This window comes from Oncorhynchus masou, chromosome 21 (genome assembly GCF_036934945.1).
Source record: "Oncorhynchus masou masou isolate Uvic2021 chromosome 21, UVic_Omas_1.1, whole genome shotgun sequence".
Taxonomy (NCBI): Eukaryota; Metazoa; Chordata; class Actinopteri; order Salmoniformes; family Salmonidae; genus Oncorhynchus; species Oncorhynchus masou.
Window position 1 is genome coordinate 14,770,363 of NC_088232.1, and position 20,857 is coordinate 14,791,219.

Sequence of the window (20,857 nt, forward strand, 5' to 3'; positions counted from 1 at the left end):
GTGGTCAGTCACTCTTAAAAACAGATTTGTTTTCTCAATGAGACTAAGTCCGATAAACAGAAGTTCAATAGAAAACAGACAGCAGGGAGGTCAGAGAGATGTCAGGATTCAGGAAAGTGTTCTAACTCTAGAACAGTGGTACCCAACCTTTTTTTTGAATCGTGGAACACCTTGATGGATCTATGAGTTTGATAGTTGCCATGGCACCATAGTAGCAGCCTCGGCAGAGAGCTCCTGTAAATGTGTATTGTTTTTAAGTATTATTACGTCTTTTTTTATTCATTTATTTTGTTAGCTTATTTAGTATTGTTTATAAATATAATCGATCCACGGTTTTAAGACTGGCTCGTCAGTTGGTGTGCTAAGATAACTGAGATGCCAGCTAACTAGCTACTTAGCCATTGTTTTAATTTGAAAAACAGAAGAATTTGCTTGGAGATTGTAAAATCTTGTTGAAATTCTGCAGATCTCCAAAGTGGTTACTCCAAGACTTTTCCAGTAACTGATGTGCAGTGATCCTTTGGCGACATAGCAGCGCTTAGCTGGCATCACCCAGTTGGGTGCTACACGATGTTGGAGGAATAGTTTACCACAGACCCTACAGAGACTCTGGGGATGGCAAGGAGGTGCCTTGATCACCGGCTCCAGACGTGTCTTCCTGACCTCCAACATGATTGGAACTACTTTTATTGATCCCACATACCACAGCTGGTTGGACAGGAGGATGGTACAGTGCTGGTGGAAAGCTATGGCTGGCAACAACACCTGACTCCGTACTTCAGGACGCTGCCACAGATGAAGCAGTACCAGGACCTCAGGTGAATTTCATTTTCATTGAATTGTATGAGGTTATCCTTCTTACTCAGTTTACTCTACTTAAGTTTCTTACAACCACATAAATTCGGCCTTTAACTTGTCATGGTCTCAACTCACTGGGTCTGGATCATGGGATCATTGTCATGGTAGAAATCTTGGTCTTGGCATGACCCTGAATATTAACTTAGTCTTTGGTTTATAAACCATAGGCAATCCAATTTGAAGGAGAAGACAATATTCACTGACAACCCAGTTGACGACTCTTGAATGTCCAATGCAGGCATTTGTTTTCTCTCAAGTACCTAGCAAAAAATTATATGTTTCTTTTTCATCATTTTGATTGAAAATAATCAGTAAGGTACTTAATTGTTACCCAGAAATGATTTGATATTGAGATAAAAAAAAATGGCTACATTGGGCATCAAAATGATCACTACTGTGCATGGTTCTCCCTTTATTGCAACCTTTTCACTATGTTGTTTCGATATTGACAAATTTAGTGGGGTGGTAAGGAATTCAGGTAAATATTTCAAATATGCAACACAAACTAAGTGTGTGAGTAGTATTTATGTCTACCTGACATATGATGGAAGATGTGTGCTGATTTTGTGGGGGATAAAAATAGGATAAAAATGTGCATCACTTCTGTATAATGGCCCATATCTACTGAAATAAAATAATCTTCGATCAATATTATATAGTAATAGGCCTCCCATGTGGCGCAGCAGTCTAAGGCACTGCAGTGCTTGTTTGAAGCATCACTACAGATCCAGGTTTGATCCCGCGCGGTGTCACAGCCGGTCGCGAACGGGAGACCCATGAGGCGAGACACAATTGGCCCGAGTCTGTACGGGAGTTGCAGCAAGACTGTAACTACCAATTGGATATGACAAAATTGGGGAGAAAAAGCAGTAAAAAGTTAAAAAAATATATATTATATAAAATGTATATATTGCATAGTAATACAAACACAAAACAGTTACCTACGCCTCGGCAGAAAAATGCCTTCTCTCAGGGTTTCCCAAACTCGATTCTCGGGACCCAAAGGGATGCACATTTTGTTTTAGGCCCTATCACTACACAGCTGATTCAAATATTCAACTGATTATCAAGCGTTGCCCTATCTTATATTGTGTCACTAGGCAGGGAGTCTTGGCATAACTTTTATATAACTATGGTTTAACTGTGAGAAAGCCCACATACACACTCTTGGTAAATCGTCCGTCTGATGACTCAGCTAAAAAAAAATAAGCTTCTTCAACTAAATTACCCTCTTTATCCCTGGCAGTCTCGGTGGTTCTCTGGCAGATTTACAGGGGCTTAACACATCATTTCCTGTTGACCTTTTCCCTCTCTATGAGGATGAACAACCCATTCAGAACTGCAGAAGCATCCCGTAGCCCTTTACACTCACAGCACCTGTCATCTTGTACACAGGTTAAAAATGGCAGATTTGGTCATTGAAATGTGCCTCAATTGGAACACAGTGGCTGTAGAGTAACATACTATATATATATATATATGATGTCAGAGCTCAGTCTGTCCGCTTTACAGGGCTGTATGGGTTTCAACTGAGCCATTCTAAATGTGTGTACCAAGCGCAACAAAAAGATGCCTCCATCCCCATTGCTACTATCTGAGTGAGGGCAATGCAGTAAATCGAGAGGAGTTGATGTGTTCTGAAAGATGAGACATTGAGGATTATAATAAATACCGCTTTGATGTCATGCAAGCAAACACCGGTGAGTACAAATGTGTATTTCACATTTCAAAATTGAAACTCATTTAATTTATAGTATAAACATTTATGATCGCTTGGAATGATGTACAGTCAATAGAATGACATGCGTCATACCCTGGGTTGTACTGAACAGAATGAGCAAGAAAGTTAGTCGCGGAACACGCACTTGAATGCCCTCATGACTCCGTTAAGTACCTTGTGAAAGCCTAACATTGTAAGGTCTGTAAAATACCATAAAAAAGATTGTATTCTATAATTTAGCTAGTCATGTTGGCAATAGTTGAAATTATGCCCACCTGACCCAGATTAAGATTTATAATGGAATGTTTTTGCATTGAGTAAACAACAACAGCAATTGTGTTATGGTGGGGATACAGAGCTGTGTTCCCTACAAAAAAACGACAATGTGCTTGTTTCAGTTCCTGAACAGCAAAGCTAGTAGAGCAAAAAAAAAAAAGCCCCTTATATTTTAAGGTTCTTTCTTTCCTCGAGTCATAAAAGTGCATTAAAATTACGTAGGAACTGTGCCATTTGGAGAGGTGTGTAGCCACTTGGAGAAACCAGTTAGTCCTCTCACTCAAACCCTTGTAATAGTTTTTTTCTTATGTTGCAACTACCCCACAATTTCAAGGAATATTCTTATTATATTACTGAATGTATCCAGAGTATTTTCAGATTTTGTTATTAAAAAATGCTTCAATAAGTACAGTGTAAAATGCACATAAAATCAACAGTGGAATCTTTGGTCTAATAATTTCCCCATAATCTCCAAAGTGCATTTTCTATTTATTCTGTTAGAAACATTTAAATGTTGCCTTATCCATATATGCCAATTTCCATGAGTGTAAAGGGTTAATGTAATGTAATCCTTCAGTCAATCACAGTGGACTACTCTCAACTTTTGCCCTCAACTGAAAGCTTCTAAAGTTGAGATGTGTTCCTCTGTGTCTTAATTGGTAGAGCATGGCGCTTGCAACTTCAGGATTGTGTGTTCGATTCCCGCAGGGGCCACTCATACAGAAAATGTATTCACGCATAACTGTAAGTCACTTTGGATAAAAGTGTCAGCTAAATGGCATATATTAATCGATATTATTTATAAAGCTGTTACTACAATCATAATAACTTTTTTTTAATAACATACGTTTTTGAGAAATCTGCGTAGACACATCTCCCAGATTTGATACCTCAGTATACATTTATCTTTACCTTAGAGGAGAAAAAAGTATTTTGAGCATAATGAAGGATACTATGGCACTGATGCAATAGGAAAGGAAGCCCATTGGGTTGATACATCTGGGTTGTGTTCAGTATGGCACACTGTCACTCAACACTTTGCATTAAAAACAAACAAAAAAAGCAGTGTTCTTATTGGAGAAGTTTCATAACATTTTGTCCCTAATGAATGCATTGCAGATTTCAGCAGACAGATGTTTATATGGGAGAGTTCAAACCGTAGGTTATATGAGTTCAGTATTGTGAAGATATGCAGGGTCATGACTTCAAGTCAGAGGAATGCACCATTCTATTGTGTCCTCAGGGTCTAGCGCTGGCTTTGACAACGTCACGACTGGCCTTAACCCAGTTTCATTCATGACTTGGGGTCAGGCTGTAAAAACCATTTGACTGGAACTTGAACACGATAATCTGACAGACAAAAACACTGAGACCTGGAAGGGCCTCTGTTTTCATTGCATGGTCCTCTTGCTACCAAGAAAGACCTGTTTGTCCAACCGGAGGCAGACAAACAGAGACAAACAGACAGGCCCCGTTTCCCAGCCTTCTCTCCATCACTCACAGAGGGGAGAGAGAAAAAGAGACACTGGAAGAGAAAGAGCAAGAGAGAGAGCGAGAGAGTGAGCGACTAAAAGAGGGAGTGAGAGAAAGAGATCGAGACTGGGAGGGAGAAAACAACAGAGATAGACATTCGAAAGAAAAAAAGGAGATTTAGGTTGTGAGGAACAGGAAACTCATGGTGGAAAGGTTGTTGAGTCAGATGCAGATTACGCTCCACACATGGCCCATACTGTCTGAGTCACAGGTCACATGCACATGACGGGTGTAATGTTACACAAACGTTTGTGCAACACCTGCGGCCAGGCAGTCACATTCATGCCACTCTCGGGAGCATAAGTAGAGGCTACCAAAGAGGTAGCAGAGACATGCACCTATATGGCCGATGTAGCTAGCCTAACTATCCTATCCACATCCTCACAAATTGTAATAAAATTGTAATCAATGCTTTTCATTTGCAATCACGACAGAAGAAAAACCGAAGGACGGACAATTTCTTGATTTCATTGATAACCACATTCAGGCAAGTCCAGGGGAAGAAACAAAACAACATTCCGGAATCCTGGTATTCCGAAAGGAAACTAATGATATTGGTGAATAAGAGCTCTGTTGGACTGGTCTGGTCACCTACTTCCACTGTGTATGTAGGGTGAAGTTGCCCCAATACACACATCTTGGGTCAATTTAGCGTTTTCCCCAGATTTGGATTGGGGAGGGGAAGCTGATCTTAAAATGTAGGGTAGACTTCACCCCGGAGCGTATCCCACAGTCAGGTCTGTAGAATTCATAGGGCTTTGGCTGCCAATACTGTGCCATAGTGCCAACTCTGGCCTAGATAGTTAAACATTACGACACCGTACTACGTTCAACACCTCTCTGGTGTTCTGGTGCAGAAATCTTCATGAGACCACTTGTCTGTGTTGGAGTTCGAGTAGTCTCCTGTTTTTCTTCAATCTTCCACTCTCAGATCATTTATATCACCAGGGCTTGCATAGCGATATCCAGTCGGAACGCATTATCCTTGCAAGGACACACCAGCTAACTTGTTACACACTTGTTTATTCTCAGGTGTTTGAAAAAGAGTGAATCCCCTAAAAGTTGGAATCAATATTTCCCAGTTTGGGCAGAGAATGACACACCTTTTGATGACAAAGAGTCTTTAGTCAAGATGGTACCATTTTGCTGTCTCTCTCTCACCTCCCCCTCTCTCTCCCTTGTTTTTTCTCTCTGCTCTTTTCACTGTTGCATAAGTCACATGTCAGTTTAACTGTAATATCACACAGCAGCCAGCCAGGCTCCGGCAATGCATGCATTAGACCAGACAGCAATTTGCACAGATCACATGCATCGGGGAATGGTTGTTTAATGTAAACAGTTGGTATTCAAGGCACAGCAAGCCATAATGTGTTTTTTGCCACACAACCAGGAGAGTTGCTGAAAGTGTAATCTGACAAATTAATTGTTTATCACTTCGCCCCCATCTCCTGGGATGAGGTGGGAGGGGAGGAGGGAGAGGAAGTATGGATGGAGGTAGACTTTTACAAGGGGAATACAAAAGCACATGACACCTCATGCATGGCTGTGTCATCGGAAAAGAGGACAAAAAATCCTTGACACCTGACTTGTCTGTGAAACAGTCAACACACACACCTTATGGCAACAACTCCAGACCTAGCCTCCCCTTGATGGAATGCCATGTCAGATAGGGCTGTGACGATACCAGTGCTGCAATATTTTTTCCATGGCAAAAATACGAAGCAGACCTCAGAACTCTTTGGTCCTTCAAAACCAGGAAAATAAATAACTGACTCTGGATGAGAACATAATGAAGTGTGTTTCCGACATTAGGGGCTGTTTTCCTAAAGAAGTTAAATACACTTCGTGTTTTGTTTCCTTGTCGCGATACTGATATCGTCCCGACCCTAATGTCAGAACAAAGAAAAAATTTGCAAATCACCAACTTTACTGAATTACCACAATTACCTAGGTATATTATAGTGTTACCCACAGAGGACCTATTTCAATCAGAACTGTCATCATGATGCACCATACGGACTGTAAACACAAATCATCAACTAATTGGGGCATGTGTTATTTGAAAATTGCAACAGCAGGTACTAAGGGATATCCCACGGATTGTCCTCATAAACTAATGACGAACATACATTGAACAGATGATGAAGGTCACTGCCAAAGGTAATCGGATGCTTCCAGGTGCGATCCCCCATCTCCCTCACACAACAACCCCTCCAATACACTATGACCATCCTCATCCATCTTTACAAGAAAGGGTCTATATTTGGCAGATACATTTGAGAGACTTCAGATGATCTATGCTATATGTGAGGCAGAGGGCTAGAGCGCTTTGCTCCTATACTGCTCGCTGCCTACAAACCCCTTTTTGTGTGACTGGAATAGTACTGGACAAAGAAAGGGGTGATGTTATGCTTCTGATAGGCTACCGTGTTTAAATGCCACCTTGTGGCAGTATCAGTGCACTTGCAGCCTTTCACTCGAGCAGGAGAAGCTTCGCTTTGCTGAGACTTGGGGAGAGAAAAACATTCACACACCCCTCTCTTTGCTCCTCTCCAAGCGATGGACATATGCCACACAGAGGATGCCAGTACTGCTCTGGGACACAGTAGGGATTGTCTTACAGGTTTGAGGGTTGTTGTTGCTGCTGTGCGCAGTGAGTAAGTACACAGTGGAACAAAGACAAGAGAAAGGGTGCATGAGAGTGACTGCTGTAGCCTACAGTGTGAAGAAGAGCTGATTGGAAGCAAGCATCAAACTATTTTCAGATGTGATAAGAGTCAAATTTAGACAAACAAGATAGGTTTTGAGGCTGTGGGAACCAGGTGAATAGTCATGATAGCAGGGTTGGTTTTAGTCTGCAAAGGAGATCTACTCTTTTGAACTGGATTTTCCTGCAAATGACTATAGGTTAGTTTTGAGACTATTTTTCCAGTTGATAGTAAATGTATCCTAAATAGGTAGACAAAGGTAGAAATATGCAATATACTCCTTTGTATATTTGGGTATTATTCTACACACTTTCTATTATTTTAATGAGCTCCACCACTAAAAAAGTACAGCACAGCAGAGCTCAGTAGAGTAGAGTAGCACAGCAGAGCTCAGTAGAGTAGAGTACATCACAGTAGGGTTCAGTACAGGAAGGCCAAGTAAAGTATAGTTCATTACAGTACATTATAGTATACTCAACTCTACTGTACTGATCTCCACTCTATTCTATACTACAGTACTGTACTGAACTATATTCTACTTTTCTTTACGGTACAGTACTGAACTATACTTTTCTTTAATGTGCTGTACTGCGCTCTACTCTACTGTACTTTTACTGTCCATACTTGTGAAACATAGACGTCTATGTTTGGGCCAAATGAAGGCCGGTCCAGACCTTCCTTGGATGTTGGAATCAAGGCCAGGGCGGACTTTCAACAACTTTTCAAAATGTATGGACATCCGGTGTTGGTCGGTGCTCAGTGGGTGAGGATGCTGCTTACAGTAAATGGAAAGAGAGGGATCTCATGGGTAGGTGCCTACCTCCTAACTGTTCTACATTTGCACACACTGTACAAAGATTTTTCTATTTTTCTGTTCTATTGTGCTATCGTTTGTTTATGTGTAACTCTGTGTTGCTGTTTTTGTCACACTGCTTTGCTTTATATCTTGGCCAGGTCGCAGTTGTAAATGAGAACTTGTTCTCAACTGGCCTACCCGGTTAAATAAAGGTTAAATAAAAAAAATAAAAAGGTGTTAGTAAGAGCTGGGAGAGGTGGCATTAATTAGAGAGAGGGGCTGTCTAGACTGTTCACACTCTTGCTTTGACCATCAGATGACAGAAAGAGAAAGAAAACAGTTATCAGCTGAACATGACAGTACTATGCCAGTGGAAAGGAGATGGCCCAACTATGGCTTGTGACTTCTATGATTTCCCATTGTAGCTAGCAATTTTTTGGAAATTTTGTTACCGATTTTAATCACTTAATAATTAATAAACAAAGTCGATATTAGTAAAAACACTAGAACTGATTGATAGGTCTACCTTTACTTCTGTGGACTGTCATTATCCTCCCTCCTCATGAGGGAGACAAATGAGACAATATCTTCAAGATATGTATTGATGTATTTCTAATATCTTTTAAAATTTGTTGTGGTATTTTTTTTACAAGACTCCTTTTCCATCTGTCTGACAAGAATTCAAAACGGTTTGTTATTTGTATTTTTTGGGATGGAAAATGTATATTTGCCTTAATTTCTCAAAAATACAGACTCAGCTATCATTTGACACCCAATTTGTCATGCATCTGTGAACTTTACATGTTGGTGCTCATGGGTCCTTTTACATGGAAATGGCCCTATAGGCATATTGTCTGGAGACACACTCATAAATGTTGCATGATAAATTACACGTACAAAAAAAACATGATAAACATGTTTAGTTGATAAAGATGACGTATGACAGATTGTGTGTACATGAAAAACATGACTTTGCAACATCAGAAAATGTATCAACATGCACTTACCTGTGCAAAATAAAGATTGAGCAGACACAGAGTGAAAAATTGGAGGCATACTGGAAAACAGTACAACAGCCAGTAAGGCAAAGGCTGCAACTGGTTTGCTTGGACAACGTTCTTGAAGTAGAATGAAAATAATGTAGTCCTTAGCGCTGACCACAGCAAACAGAGAAAAAGAAAGACAGTCTGGTAGCTGAAGCGCTTGTGTCCATAACGCAAAATGAGCCAAAGTTGCAAGTAAACAAACACAAAAAGTAGCGAATATAGGATGGTATAAACAATGGTGAGTCCGAGCTCCACAGACGGAGGAACCGCAGCTCGAATCGGTTCATCACTTGAGTCCGTTACAGACGTGAAAACACTTAAGCTGACCTGGTTTTCTTTCAACAACATAGCGAACGGATAAGTGTAACAACAACGACTTAAATAAGCATATCTAATGTTTTATTCTAATATAGTAGAAGATCCAGTTTTTGATGTATTTTCCACGAATTTGGTATAATTTATTTTTTGATGTCCACTCAAAAACAAATGCACGAGCTTGATAATACTACACTAACTAACTAACCACCTACCGACATAAATCTGAGGGTTAACGACAGAACGGATGACTTAACAGCTATAGGTATAAAACAGACAAACAAGAAAACCCTCCAGTCTCTGCAAAGCAGCTCATCTGTGCAAAAAAACAACTCAGGAAAAAAGGGGACGTGAAGTAGGGAGAGATCAGCTGAGTGAAGCTGCAGTTTTAGAGCCCGCCTACTGACCAATAAGCTGCAGCCTTGAACGAGCTCTCTTCCAACGCCATCTTGGCTCCCTTTCCATCACACATGGTGTTGAAATCACTGAAATGCCTCGCTTTAGAACCACAATGGTGTCCTTTTCAGTCCATATCGCCTTGTAGAGTTTTCTCTCCACCCACTATTTCAACATTGGTCAGTATGGTACCCAACCTCCAGAATCCTTCTTTGTGATTGGCTTGCAATGATGTCAGCTCTGAAGGCGCAGTACCCTTAATTTTCCATTGGCTGTCAACTGCTTTTAAAAATCCATCACTCTGATTGGTTAGTTAGGTGGGACACAGGAAGATGAAACAGCAAAAATGTTCTAGCATCCCTCTTTCATTTGGGTAGTTTAGCTACATAATTGAAGTGAAAAAAAAACTGCTCGTTACCAGGTCGTGTAAGTTGTCTAAAAGCTAGTTATATAAAATGCTTCTGCAATGTATTAAGGGTGCCCATATCGTGGTCATTGAATTTAAATGGCCCTATCTGGCTACTTTAGCTAGGTACCGTTAGCTGAGTAACATAGCCAAGGCGTTATGCCATAACAGACCTAGGCAGCTTGCATCGTCGAATGTAACTTATTCCATTCATTTCTACTAGATTTTGTCGGTTCAATTGAACTGTTAGGTTCGATCATTCATCGACCATGGCATGGTTCATATGTGTCGTCATACTTTTGCTCTGCTCAAAAAGTGAGCAATGCACCACTGGAAATGCCTCAAAACTCATTGAGCACACAGCTGCCCATTTTTTCGAGAAAATGCAATCAGGAAAGATGTATTTTATATACTTTGGAAAACAAGGTAAGTGACCTTAACATGTGAGGAAAAATACGAGCCCCCCCAAGATGCCCTGTAGACTTGCTGGTGGACATATTGCACCGAATACTCTAACAATTGCAGTTCACGACCCTGGCTCAGGTAGGGACATTAATCTCCCCAAAGTGTCTGGAAGGCCCGGGTTCAAGACCTGCAAGGGGTGTTGCACTAGCACCATTTGCTAAATTGGTGTCAGGAGTTGGATGGAACCCTTGAGGCCCTCGATAGTGCAACACACTTGCACTTGCGTGTCTCAAACCAGGGTCTCTCAGCCTGCAGGCAAACTCGCTAGCCTCTGCTCTAATAGGGTTAACTCGCTCTGAGATTGTAATGAGCCTACCTAGGTATGGGTTAATAAAATACTAAATTGTATTGTAATGACCCTAGTTAATAATTACCATATCACCTTCCCCATGGGGATTATATCCTAATTGGGGTTGTGGCTATTGGTTAGGGCATTTGTCATTGGGTTCACTGCTCGCTAGTTACCTTGTGCTATTTCCTTGTTTCATTACAGTATGTTTGCCTTTTTGCAGTGCAGTTGAATAATGTATTTCACACAATTGTTTACTATTAATGTTGGTGCCTTCTAACCTCACAGACTATAATTTATTTTTATTTTTGATTACAAGTCAATCCAACCATAGGTCTCTTCATTGAACAGCTGGAGAAGTCTGCAGATGTTCTAGAAGATTACGGTATTTCAGTTGCTAAGGTAACCAACACAAATCTTTATCCCTTGATTTACTCCAAGCACCACTGGCTTTTGCTGAGTCAATGTTGCACAAGGAGAAATTAGATATTGATGGGAACCATGGGAGGTTGTAGCGGTATTTAGATATATTTTCATATCTGTCTTATAAAGTTTTATTTTGACATCACTGGAGTACTGGATTGTTTGAGAACACAGCATGTTGTTGATTCTACTTGCAAATTGGAGCATTTTTTTCTTCATTCCACAAGTAAGACAAATCCTCACTGGCTTATTGTTACTATAAGAAATGGTATGGGTTTTTGAAAGGACTGTATTGTTGTCGGCTGTAGTATGAATTGCTGGCTGCCAAAGGCCTCTTGTTAGAGCGACCCGGACTTCAGGTATTCTCCGTGACCACTTTTTGATCAACTTTGCACTACAAGTTCACTTATGTGAAGAGCAAAGTAAACAAACATCTGTTTAGAATGAATTGTTTTCATTGTCTATGCATGTTTGCAGGTAAATTGTACTAATGAACACATAGCAAAGTACTGCACTGGAGAGAAGCTGATGAGAAAAGTTTATTTGTTCAGGTGTGTATTGTATATCCATTGTGGATCTTAAGGAGCTTGATTAAATATTGTGCTAACAGTACATGCATATTACACCTAATACAATGTAATTTTAAAATGCATCTTATGGTTTAAGATGAACAGATGTTTCTCACAAAAATGAACATAACTATTATATTATTTGTCTTGCAGGGGTGGCAATGTCCTGAAGAGTTTCGACACAGACACAGTCTTCGATGTGAACGCCATAGTGTCTCACGTTCTCTTGTGAGTAAAGAGTTTTTTTTAACATTTCCCCTAAACACTGATACAGGGTTAGATATTGTATAACCTCTGTAGTGGTTGAAGGGGCAATCAGCAGTTGCTTGCTACATCCATTTTTGGACATTTGTAAACATTTATGATACAGTATGTACCCATTTGATTCTTATATTCTTGAAGAATATGACTTATAAATGCCTCATGAGCTTAGTTTAACTGTTGTATCCATACGACTCAAAATAAGCTTCTATTCCAATGTTTGTAAACAAAGTAAATCGAATAAAAAAATGCTGTATAGCTTCAAAATATGGTTAAAACAATAATTGTCATATCATGACTATGAATTTCAGTGACTACATTTCTCCAGACCCATCCCTCAGCTTTTTACTGAAACAGTGATGGGGATAACGCTTTGTTTCAACTGCAGGTGGGCCCTTTAAGGGTAGGGTAATCTGATCCTAGATCTGTGGTTAGGGGTGACTTCTACCTTGAGCTGGGAGTACAGTAGCTCACCTAGGGGTCAATCGATGTATAACTCTCACCTTTGGAACTCTTGCAACTCAGTCAGTCAGTGCCTGCCAAGTCAGTGTCTTTGTAGATGGTGTCTCCAATTAACAAATAATGGAGACAACTGATGGGTTATTTGAGCTAATCCATACTTTGAGCTTGTCTTTAGGCAGCTTCAGCAGAAGCGCTGTAGCCTCACTGTTAGGAAGAAGCTTTGACAGACCTTTGACAGACCCGGGGTGGCAGGTAAACTAGTGGTTAGAGCGTTGGGCCAGTAACCGAAAGGTTGTTAGATGGAATCCCTGAGCTGACAAGGTAAAAATCTTGTAGTTCTGCCCCTGAACAAGGCAGTAAACCCGAAGTTAAATAAATAAAATTAGTGTATCAAGAAATGACTGGTCACTTTAAAGGGTGACTGCACTTCTGTATTTGGCCTCGTTTTAGATTTGGTTCATTAACCAAAGGCAACCCAAATTTACCAAACACATTATGATTGGGTCATCTGAATTGATGTTTACTTCTGTGCTGACAGCTGTGGGCAGGATTGAAACAAACCCAACCTTCATTTACGTTGTGATGCAGTCACGACCACAATTCTCACAACTGTTTTGGACGAGACTGACTTTATGACCAATATTATCCTATTTACACTTTAGTCAATTTTGACAGTATAATAAATGCTTCTGACTCATAGGCTGTTTAAAAAAAAAAAAAAAAAATATATATATATATATATATTTATATTTATATTTATTTATTTATAAGTTGGTTTTTAGGGCCAGTTGCTCTTGAATTCAACATGTACGATATAGAGTACACTGACAAATGACATACCATTTTTCATTTGTGTGTACATAATGAATAGATACTCCCACACACTTTGCTTGCAGAGTCTCCATTATTGATTGTGCTATTTTGTGACGCAAAGTCAATAAATAATACCCTTTGAAAGCACTGTATGAAGGGATTTTTTTTATTAATTTGAACTATTGTAGGGTTCAGTAAATCTTGAATACTGTTGCACAATGGAACATGAACATGTACGAATGCATTTCACTCATTTGTCTACCGTAACCTGCTTCGGCGAGGGAATTTATTTATTGAATGGCCATATATATGTAATGTAATGTTATGTATGTGACCTGTCCCTCCCTCAGCACTGTGCTTTTTGACGAGGTGAGGTACGTCCATACAATTGCTGAGCTACAGTCAGTGGAGAGGGCAGCTAAAGGCAAGGCTGATATTGTGCTAGGCCATGTCCAGGTCTTGGGCTTACCAGGTAAGGTCCAGTCTCCCACACTACCTTAAAAGGTTAATAATAAGGAAGGAAACCACAAGAGGTGCATCTCAATTAGTCTGAGGTTTCCTCATCTCAGAGGGCATATTGCTTTCACCCAGCCTGGGTTTTTAAATTTAAGAGAAATCCATTTGACTATTGACTTGTTGCCAAGGATGAAAGTAGTTTTCATATCATACATTTCTTTATATCCAAAGCTATAGAAAATTATTTTTCTTTTCAACCCCTTGGTTCCATTTTAGTACAGCCTAACACTTTGTATCAACTTCTCTGAGTTTTGTCATTCGGTGTAACCTTCACGTCCCTGTCATTCTATCTAGAACACCGAGCGTTGATGGAGACAGCATTTGTGTACGGAGTCAAGTACCAGTTTGTGCTGACCACAGGAGGCCCAGTGCTGACGAACATGGGGTCAGTGTTCTTCCATCCATAGCCCCCTCGGGAACCCCAGGGAGAGGCCATCTCTCCCCAGTCACAAGATAAAGCTGGGTTGTGTTCAGTCGGGAACAGTGTGGCAAAACCATTTTCAAAGGAAAATAGGTTTGTGCAGTAGACCATGTATTATTTGGAAAAGTGTTTTTATGAATGGGAATATTTTTAAGTGAACACCTGCAGTCAACTCTTGCAGTTTTTAAAAATATATTTTTTCATTATGACGCTCACTGGTAATTCCCAGTCACGTGGTGTTTGTTTACAAGCACACAATGACAAGAGACCTGAGTCACTTACTGTCCGTTTATACTATACAAGCGTCACTCCTCCTAATGTGGGTGCTAGGTAGTTCTACTTAAACTCAGCAAAAAAAGAAACGTACTCTCACTGTCATTTCTGTTTATTTTCAGCAAACTGCACGTGAAAATATTTGTATGAACATAACAAGATTCAACAACTGAGACAAACCGAACAAGTAACTAAGACATGTGACTAACAGAAATGGAACAATATGTCCTTGAACAAAGGGGGGGGGGGGTCAAAATAAAAATAAGTCAGTATCTGGTGTGGCCACCAGCTGCATTAAGTACTGCACTCCTCCTTATGGACTGCACCAGATTTGCCAGTTCTTGCAGTGAGATGTTATCGCACTTTTCCACCAAGGCACTTGCAAGTTCCCGGATGCTTCTGGGGGGGAATGTCCCTAGCCCTCACCCTCTGATCCAACAGGTCCCAGATGTGCTCAATAGGATTGAGATCTGGACTCTTCACTGGCCATGGCAGAACACAAATGTCCACACTGACATTCCTGCCTTGCAGGAAATCACACACAGAACAAGCAGTATGCCTGGTGGCATTGTCATGCTGGAGGGTCATGTCAGGATGAGCCTTCAGGAAGGGTACCACATGAGGGAGGAGGATGTCTTCCCTGTAACGCACAGTGTTGATTGCCAGCAATGACAACAAGCTCAGTCCGATGATGCCATGACACACCGCCCCAGACCATGAAAGACCCTCCACCTCCAAATCGATCCCGCTCCAGAGTACAGGCCTCTGTGTAACGCTCATTCCTTTGACGATAAACGCAAATCCGACCATCATCCCTGGTGAGAAAAAAACACAACTTGTCAGTGGAGAGCACTTTTTGCCAGTCCTGTCTGGTCCAGCGACGGTGGGTTTGTGCCTATAGGTGACGTTGTTGCCGGTGATGTCTGGTGAGGACCTGCCTCACAGCAGGCCTACAAGCCCTCAGCCCAGCCTCTCTCACCCGATTATGGACAATCTGAGCACTGATGGAGGGATTGTACCTTCCTGGTGTAACTCTGGCAGTTGTTGTTACCATCCTGTACCTACCCCGCAGGTGTGAAGTTCGAATGTATTGATCCTGTGTAGGTGTTACACATGGTCTGCCACTGTGAGGACGATCAGCTGTCCGTCCTGTCTCCCTGTAGCGCTGTCTTCGATGTCTCGCAGTACAGACAAGGCAATTTATTGCCCTGGCCACATCTGCAGTCCTCATGCCTCCTTGCAGCATGCCAAAGGCACATTCACGCAGATGAGCAGGGACCCTGGGCATCTTTCTTTTGGTGTTTTTCAGAGTCAGTAGAAAGGCCTCTTTTAGTGTCCTAAGTTTTCATAACTGTGACCTTAATTGCCTACTGTCTGTAAGCTGTTAGTGTCTTAATGACCGTTCCACAGGTAAAATTTCATTAATTGTTTATGGTTCATTGAACAAGCATGGGAAACTGTGTTTAAACCATTTACAATTAACATCTGTGAAGTTACTTGGATTTTTACAAATTATCTTTGAAGGACAGGGTCCTGAAAAAGGTTCATTTATTTACTGGATTAGCTGACAATGCTGTTGAGGTTGGAAGCTATGGTGCGCTTTGATTGGTCACTCGCGTCACATCAGAGGATTTGAATAAACTTTAATCCTGCCCTGTTCAGCTCCCTCACCTATGCTCGCATTTTTCATCGGTCCCCCTGCTCAGTCTGCTTTTCTCGCTTTCCTTCCAGTGAAAATTAATGGATCCAATGTTTCACCATGCTATGCTGCTTCCTAGTGTAAACGCAGAGTCACTCTTGTGCGCCAGGTGATCTACAGTGGTTTATCCTTTAAAAGTTGCAGTGTACCTCGGCGCAGCTTGCATGGGGTGCCGCAGAATTCTATGGCACGTTATTTAAGTGTGAACCACTGGTACCATTAATGCGAGTTTAGTGCTAGTTTGACAATCAGAGGGCATCTTTGAGAAGCATTTGATAGCTTTCAATAATGGCTGTACTAGAGAATTTAAAAACTTTTTTTTTTAAGCACATAGTATTTGGGACTGATTTTAAGAAATTGTAATATTATGGTGTTTCTATTCTAAGAAAAAAACAAACCCTTTCCTTTCCGTTTCTGAAAATATGGTGCTGTACAGTGTGACGGTCGGGAGTACAGTACTGGGCTATTTAGCTAAAGAATCCCCATACTGGGCGCGTGGGAGACCGGGGTTCAATTCCCCGATGGGGAGGAAGGAGTAGGCTGTCCTTGTAAGTAAGAATTTGTTCTTACCAGACTATTTAAATGGGGCAGCAGGGTAGCCTAGTGGTTAGAGCATTGGACTAGTTAAAGAAAGGTAAAAAATAAAGGTTACACTAAGAGCATAACATTTTTACTGTATAATTGTAGTCTAATCAATACCCAAACAGAGATTCAGTGAAAAATCTAATTGATCTACGTTGTTTTAGTTTGAACATGCAGACTGGCACTAAGAACAGAACAGGGGGAATGTTTAGTCAGCGCCATTATTAGTTCAATGCCCCTTAAAGTGTTGCACGGAACTCAAACCAACTGTGCGCATGCGCCATCGTGCATAACTGTATTTTGTCCCCCCACAACAAACGCGATCGCAACACAAATGTTAAAATATCAAAACAAAACTCTGAACCAATTATATTAATTTGGGTACAGGTCGAAAAGCATTAAACATTTATGGCAAGCTAGCTAGCTTGCACTTGCTAGCTAAATTGTCCTATTTAGCTAGCTTCTATTGCTAGCTAATTTGTCCTGGGATATGAACATTGAGTTGGTATTTTACCTGAAATGCACAAGGTCCTCTACTCCACCAATTAATCCACACATTAAAACGGTCAACCGAACCATTTCTAGTCATCTCTCCTCCTTCCAGGCTTTTTCTTCTCTTGACTTTATATTGCGATTGGCAACTTTCATATATTAGGTAACCGCCACTGACCTATTTTTTTCTTTCAGTCACCCATGTGGGTATAACCAATGAGGAGGCACGTGGGTACCTGCTTCTATAACCCTATGAGGAAATGGAAGAGGCAGGAATTGCAGTACGATCTGCGTCAGAAATAGAACTAACTTCTATTTTAACTCTTCAATGCTTGTTGGCACGCGCAAGCAGTGTGGGTGCAATAATTGAATAATATAGATTTCAAAATTTTATTTTGCGACGCGAGTGGTGTAGTCAACCTGTTACTCTGTGCTTCCCGGGGTGGGGGTCCACCCCTCCCTCCTCCCTTCCCTGTGGGCTAGGTCGGTCTTCTGTGCGCAGCTCTGCTGCTCGTCCCGTGTCCCCTGCCCTCATGCCTCGAACCTTGCGCGCTTTCAGTGGATACAGCTGGAGAACTGCAAGGCAATCCCATTGTGCCCCACTCGGGATCCATGACCAATATATAGTCCTGCTAATAACAGGGTTATTAATATATCCGTGAGAATATCCAATGGGCTTTTATAGTAATCGCTTTGTTTAAAAAAAAAAAAGAATATTGTGGAGTTTTCATCTTCAAATAACGTACATTTAGCGAGGATAAAGTTAAGGCCGGCACGGGTATGCACGGTATGCAGTGTCTTAGACCGTTGCGCCACTCAGACACTGTTACAATGTGACTGGTCGGGAGTGGGTTTAAGAGTAAAATAACCTTAAGTAATTCTACCGGTAAGTAATTCTGAAATCGTGCACAATTCAGTTTTTCTATTTAGGTTTGTCGCCCATTCATTGTCAGACACAGTAAGAGCACTGATGATACTTTTCGGTCCAACTCCCCCTTGCGCTGGTCTGGAGCAATGAAGTGGTGACGCAGGGTAAAGTACTAAACCACAAATTACCTCCTAAATCCCGCAGCATAATTGCAAAACTTTTAGTGGAGCAACCATTGTATATAGTTAGTCTGTAATTCACAACTGTTTGCCAACTAGATATCTTGTAACTACAAGGGTTAACTGTCTGAAATCTGCTAAATGCTCTGCTGTTGTGCATTTGGTTTGCTGATGTAGTAGTTACATTATTTAGCTGGTTAGCTTCATTCAAAATCAAGCTTTGCTTAGTAACAGCGGAGAACCCCCTCATGGGTCAAGAGCCTTGCTGTCTTTTTATTTTTAGGAGTAGCGTTTTTTTTAGTTACTTGTATGACTTGATGAGCATGGATGTCTAACCTGCAAATACACTGCTCAAAAAAATAAAGGGAGCACTAAAATAACACATCCTAGATCTGAATGAATGAAATATTCTTATGAAATACTTTTTTTCTTTACATAGTTGAATGTGCTGACAACAAAATCACACAAATTATCAATGGAAATCAAATTGATCAACCCATGGAGGTCTGGATTTGGAGTCACACTGAAAATTGAAGTGGAAAACCACACTACAGGCTGATCCAACTTTGATGTAATGTCCTTAAAACAAATCAAAATGAGGCTCAGTAGTGTGTGGCCTCCACGTGCCTGTATGACCTCCCTACAACGCCTGGGCATGCTCCTGATGAGGTGGCGGATGGTCTCCTGAAGGATCTCCTCCCAGACATGGACTAAATAATCTGCTAACTCCTGTACATTCTGTGGTGTGATGTTGGTGGATGGAGCGAGACATGATGTCCCAGATGTGCTCAATTGGATTCAGGTCTGGGGAATGGGCGGGCCAGTCCATAGCATCAATGCCTTCCTCTTGCAGGAACTGCTGACACACTCCAGCCACATGAGGTCTAGCATTGTCTTGCAATAGGAAGAACCCATGGCCAACCGCACCAGCATATGGTCTCACAAGGGGTCTGAGGATCTCCTCTCAATACCTAATGGCAGTCAGGCTACCTCTGGCGAGCACATGGAGGGCTGTGCGGCCCCCCAAAGAAATACCACCCCACACCATGACTGACCCACCGCCAAACCGGTCATGCTGGAGGATGTTGCAGGCAGCAGAATGTTCTCCACGGCGTCTCCAGACTGTCACGTCTGTCACGTGCTCAGTGTGAACCTGCTTTCATCTGTGAAGAGCACAGGGCGCCAGTGGCGAATTTGCCAATCTTGGTGTTCTCTGGCAAATGAAAAACGTCCTGCACGGTGTTTGGCTGTAAGCACAACCACTCACCTGTGGAGTCTACCACCCTCATGGAGTCTGTTTCTGACCGTTTGAGCAGACACATGCACATTTGTGTCCACCTGGAGGTCATTTTGCAGGGCTCTGGCAGTGCTCCTCCTTGCACAAAGGCGGAGGTAGCGGTCCTGCTGCTGGGTTGTTGCCCTCCTACGGCCTCCTCCACATCTCCTGGTATACTGGCCTGTCTCCTGGTAGCGCCTGCATGCTCTGGACACTACGCTGACAGACACAGCAAACCTTCTTGCCACAGCTCGCATTGATGTGCCATCCTGGATGAGCTGCACTACCTGAGCCACTTGTGTGGGTTGTAGACTCCGTCTCATGCTACCACTAGAGTGAAAGCACCGCCAGCATTCAAGTGACCAAAACATCAGCCAGGAAGCATAGGAACTGAGAAGTGGTCTGTGGTCCCCACCTGCAGAACCACTCCTTTATTGGGGGTGTCTTGCTAATTGCCAATTTCCACCTGTTGTCTATTCCATTTGCACAACAGCATGTGAAATTTATTGTCAATCAGTGTTGCTTCCTAAGTGGACAGTTTGATTTCACAGAAGTGTGATTGACTTGGAGTTCCATTGTGTTGTTTAAGTGTTCCCTTTAGTTTTTTGAGCAGTGTAGTTTCAGACTGAATAAGATGCTCGCAATGCGCTCAGTAGCATTTAGCTATGGAAATGTACGTATACTTGTTAGCATTGCTAACCTTCAGATTAGAGCCTCAGTGGGGTTTGAAAATTGTGTTCAGTGTCTATTACCAAATATCCTGGGATGGAACAAGGTCGGTATGAAAATCTAGATACCACCCAAGTCTAACGAAAAAGAGAGAAATATTGGTCAAATACAGGATGTACATCCCCTTTCACTCTTGTTTCAAACAGTTTTCTCTCTACTGAACATGACTGTGATGGTACGGTGTATAAAAATATGCTATTGAAATATCATTCCCTTTTCTGTATGAAATGTGAAAGTCAGATGTCTAGTCCTGGATGATATACGTAGATGCCCGTTTGGTATGCATGGAATGTATGACCAAATGGGTCTGCACTATGACAAGGTAACTAGAATCCTCTTTCTATATATCTATAGCTTAGACTTTTGCTCAACTCCCAAATGACCCCTAGACATTTTGTGTATATCTGAAAGTTTGGATACCTGAGACTTTGATAGCCTAAATATACTTATTCCAATATTGCTTACACTTATATTTCTTTCAGATCA

General features: G+C 41.5%; 2 protein-coding genes across 4 annotated transcripts in view; one reads left to right on the forward strand and one right to left on the reverse strand.

The window, feature by feature from the left end:
- gpr137c (G protein-coupled receptor 137c) overlaps window positions 1–9,602 on the reverse strand; it is a 31,348-nt gene extending 21,746 nt beyond the window's left edge. Inside the window, 1 exon segment of the mRNA XM_064927535.1 lies at window positions 8,899–9,602. Within this exon segment, the coding sequence (XP_064783607.1) occupies window positions 8,899–9,285 (387 nt within the window). The 5' untranslated portion in view covers window positions 9,286–9,602.
- Window positions 9,603–9,970: 368 nt separating this feature from the next.
- Window positions 9,971–20,857, forward strand: part of txndc16 (thioredoxin domain containing 16) — a 49,136-nt gene continuing 38,249 nt past the window's right edge. For 2 of the 3 annotated variants that reach the window (XM_064927536.1, XM_064927539.1), the window contains exons 1-6: window positions 9,971–10,480; window positions 11,128–11,210; window positions 11,709–11,782; window positions 11,954–12,028; window positions 13,687–13,808; window positions 14,147–14,237. In XM_064927536.1, the coding sequence (XP_064783608.1) occupies window positions 10,324–10,480; window positions 11,128–11,210; window positions 11,709–11,782; window positions 11,954–12,028; window positions 13,687–13,808; window positions 14,147–14,237 (602 nt within the window). In that variant the 5' untranslated portion in view covers window positions 9,971–10,323. The remainder of the gene's footprint in view (window positions 10,481–11,127; window positions 11,211–11,708; window positions 11,783–11,953; window positions 12,029–13,686; window positions 13,809–14,146; window positions 14,238–20,857) is intronic. The other variant, XM_064927538.1, reaches the window with a different exon arrangement.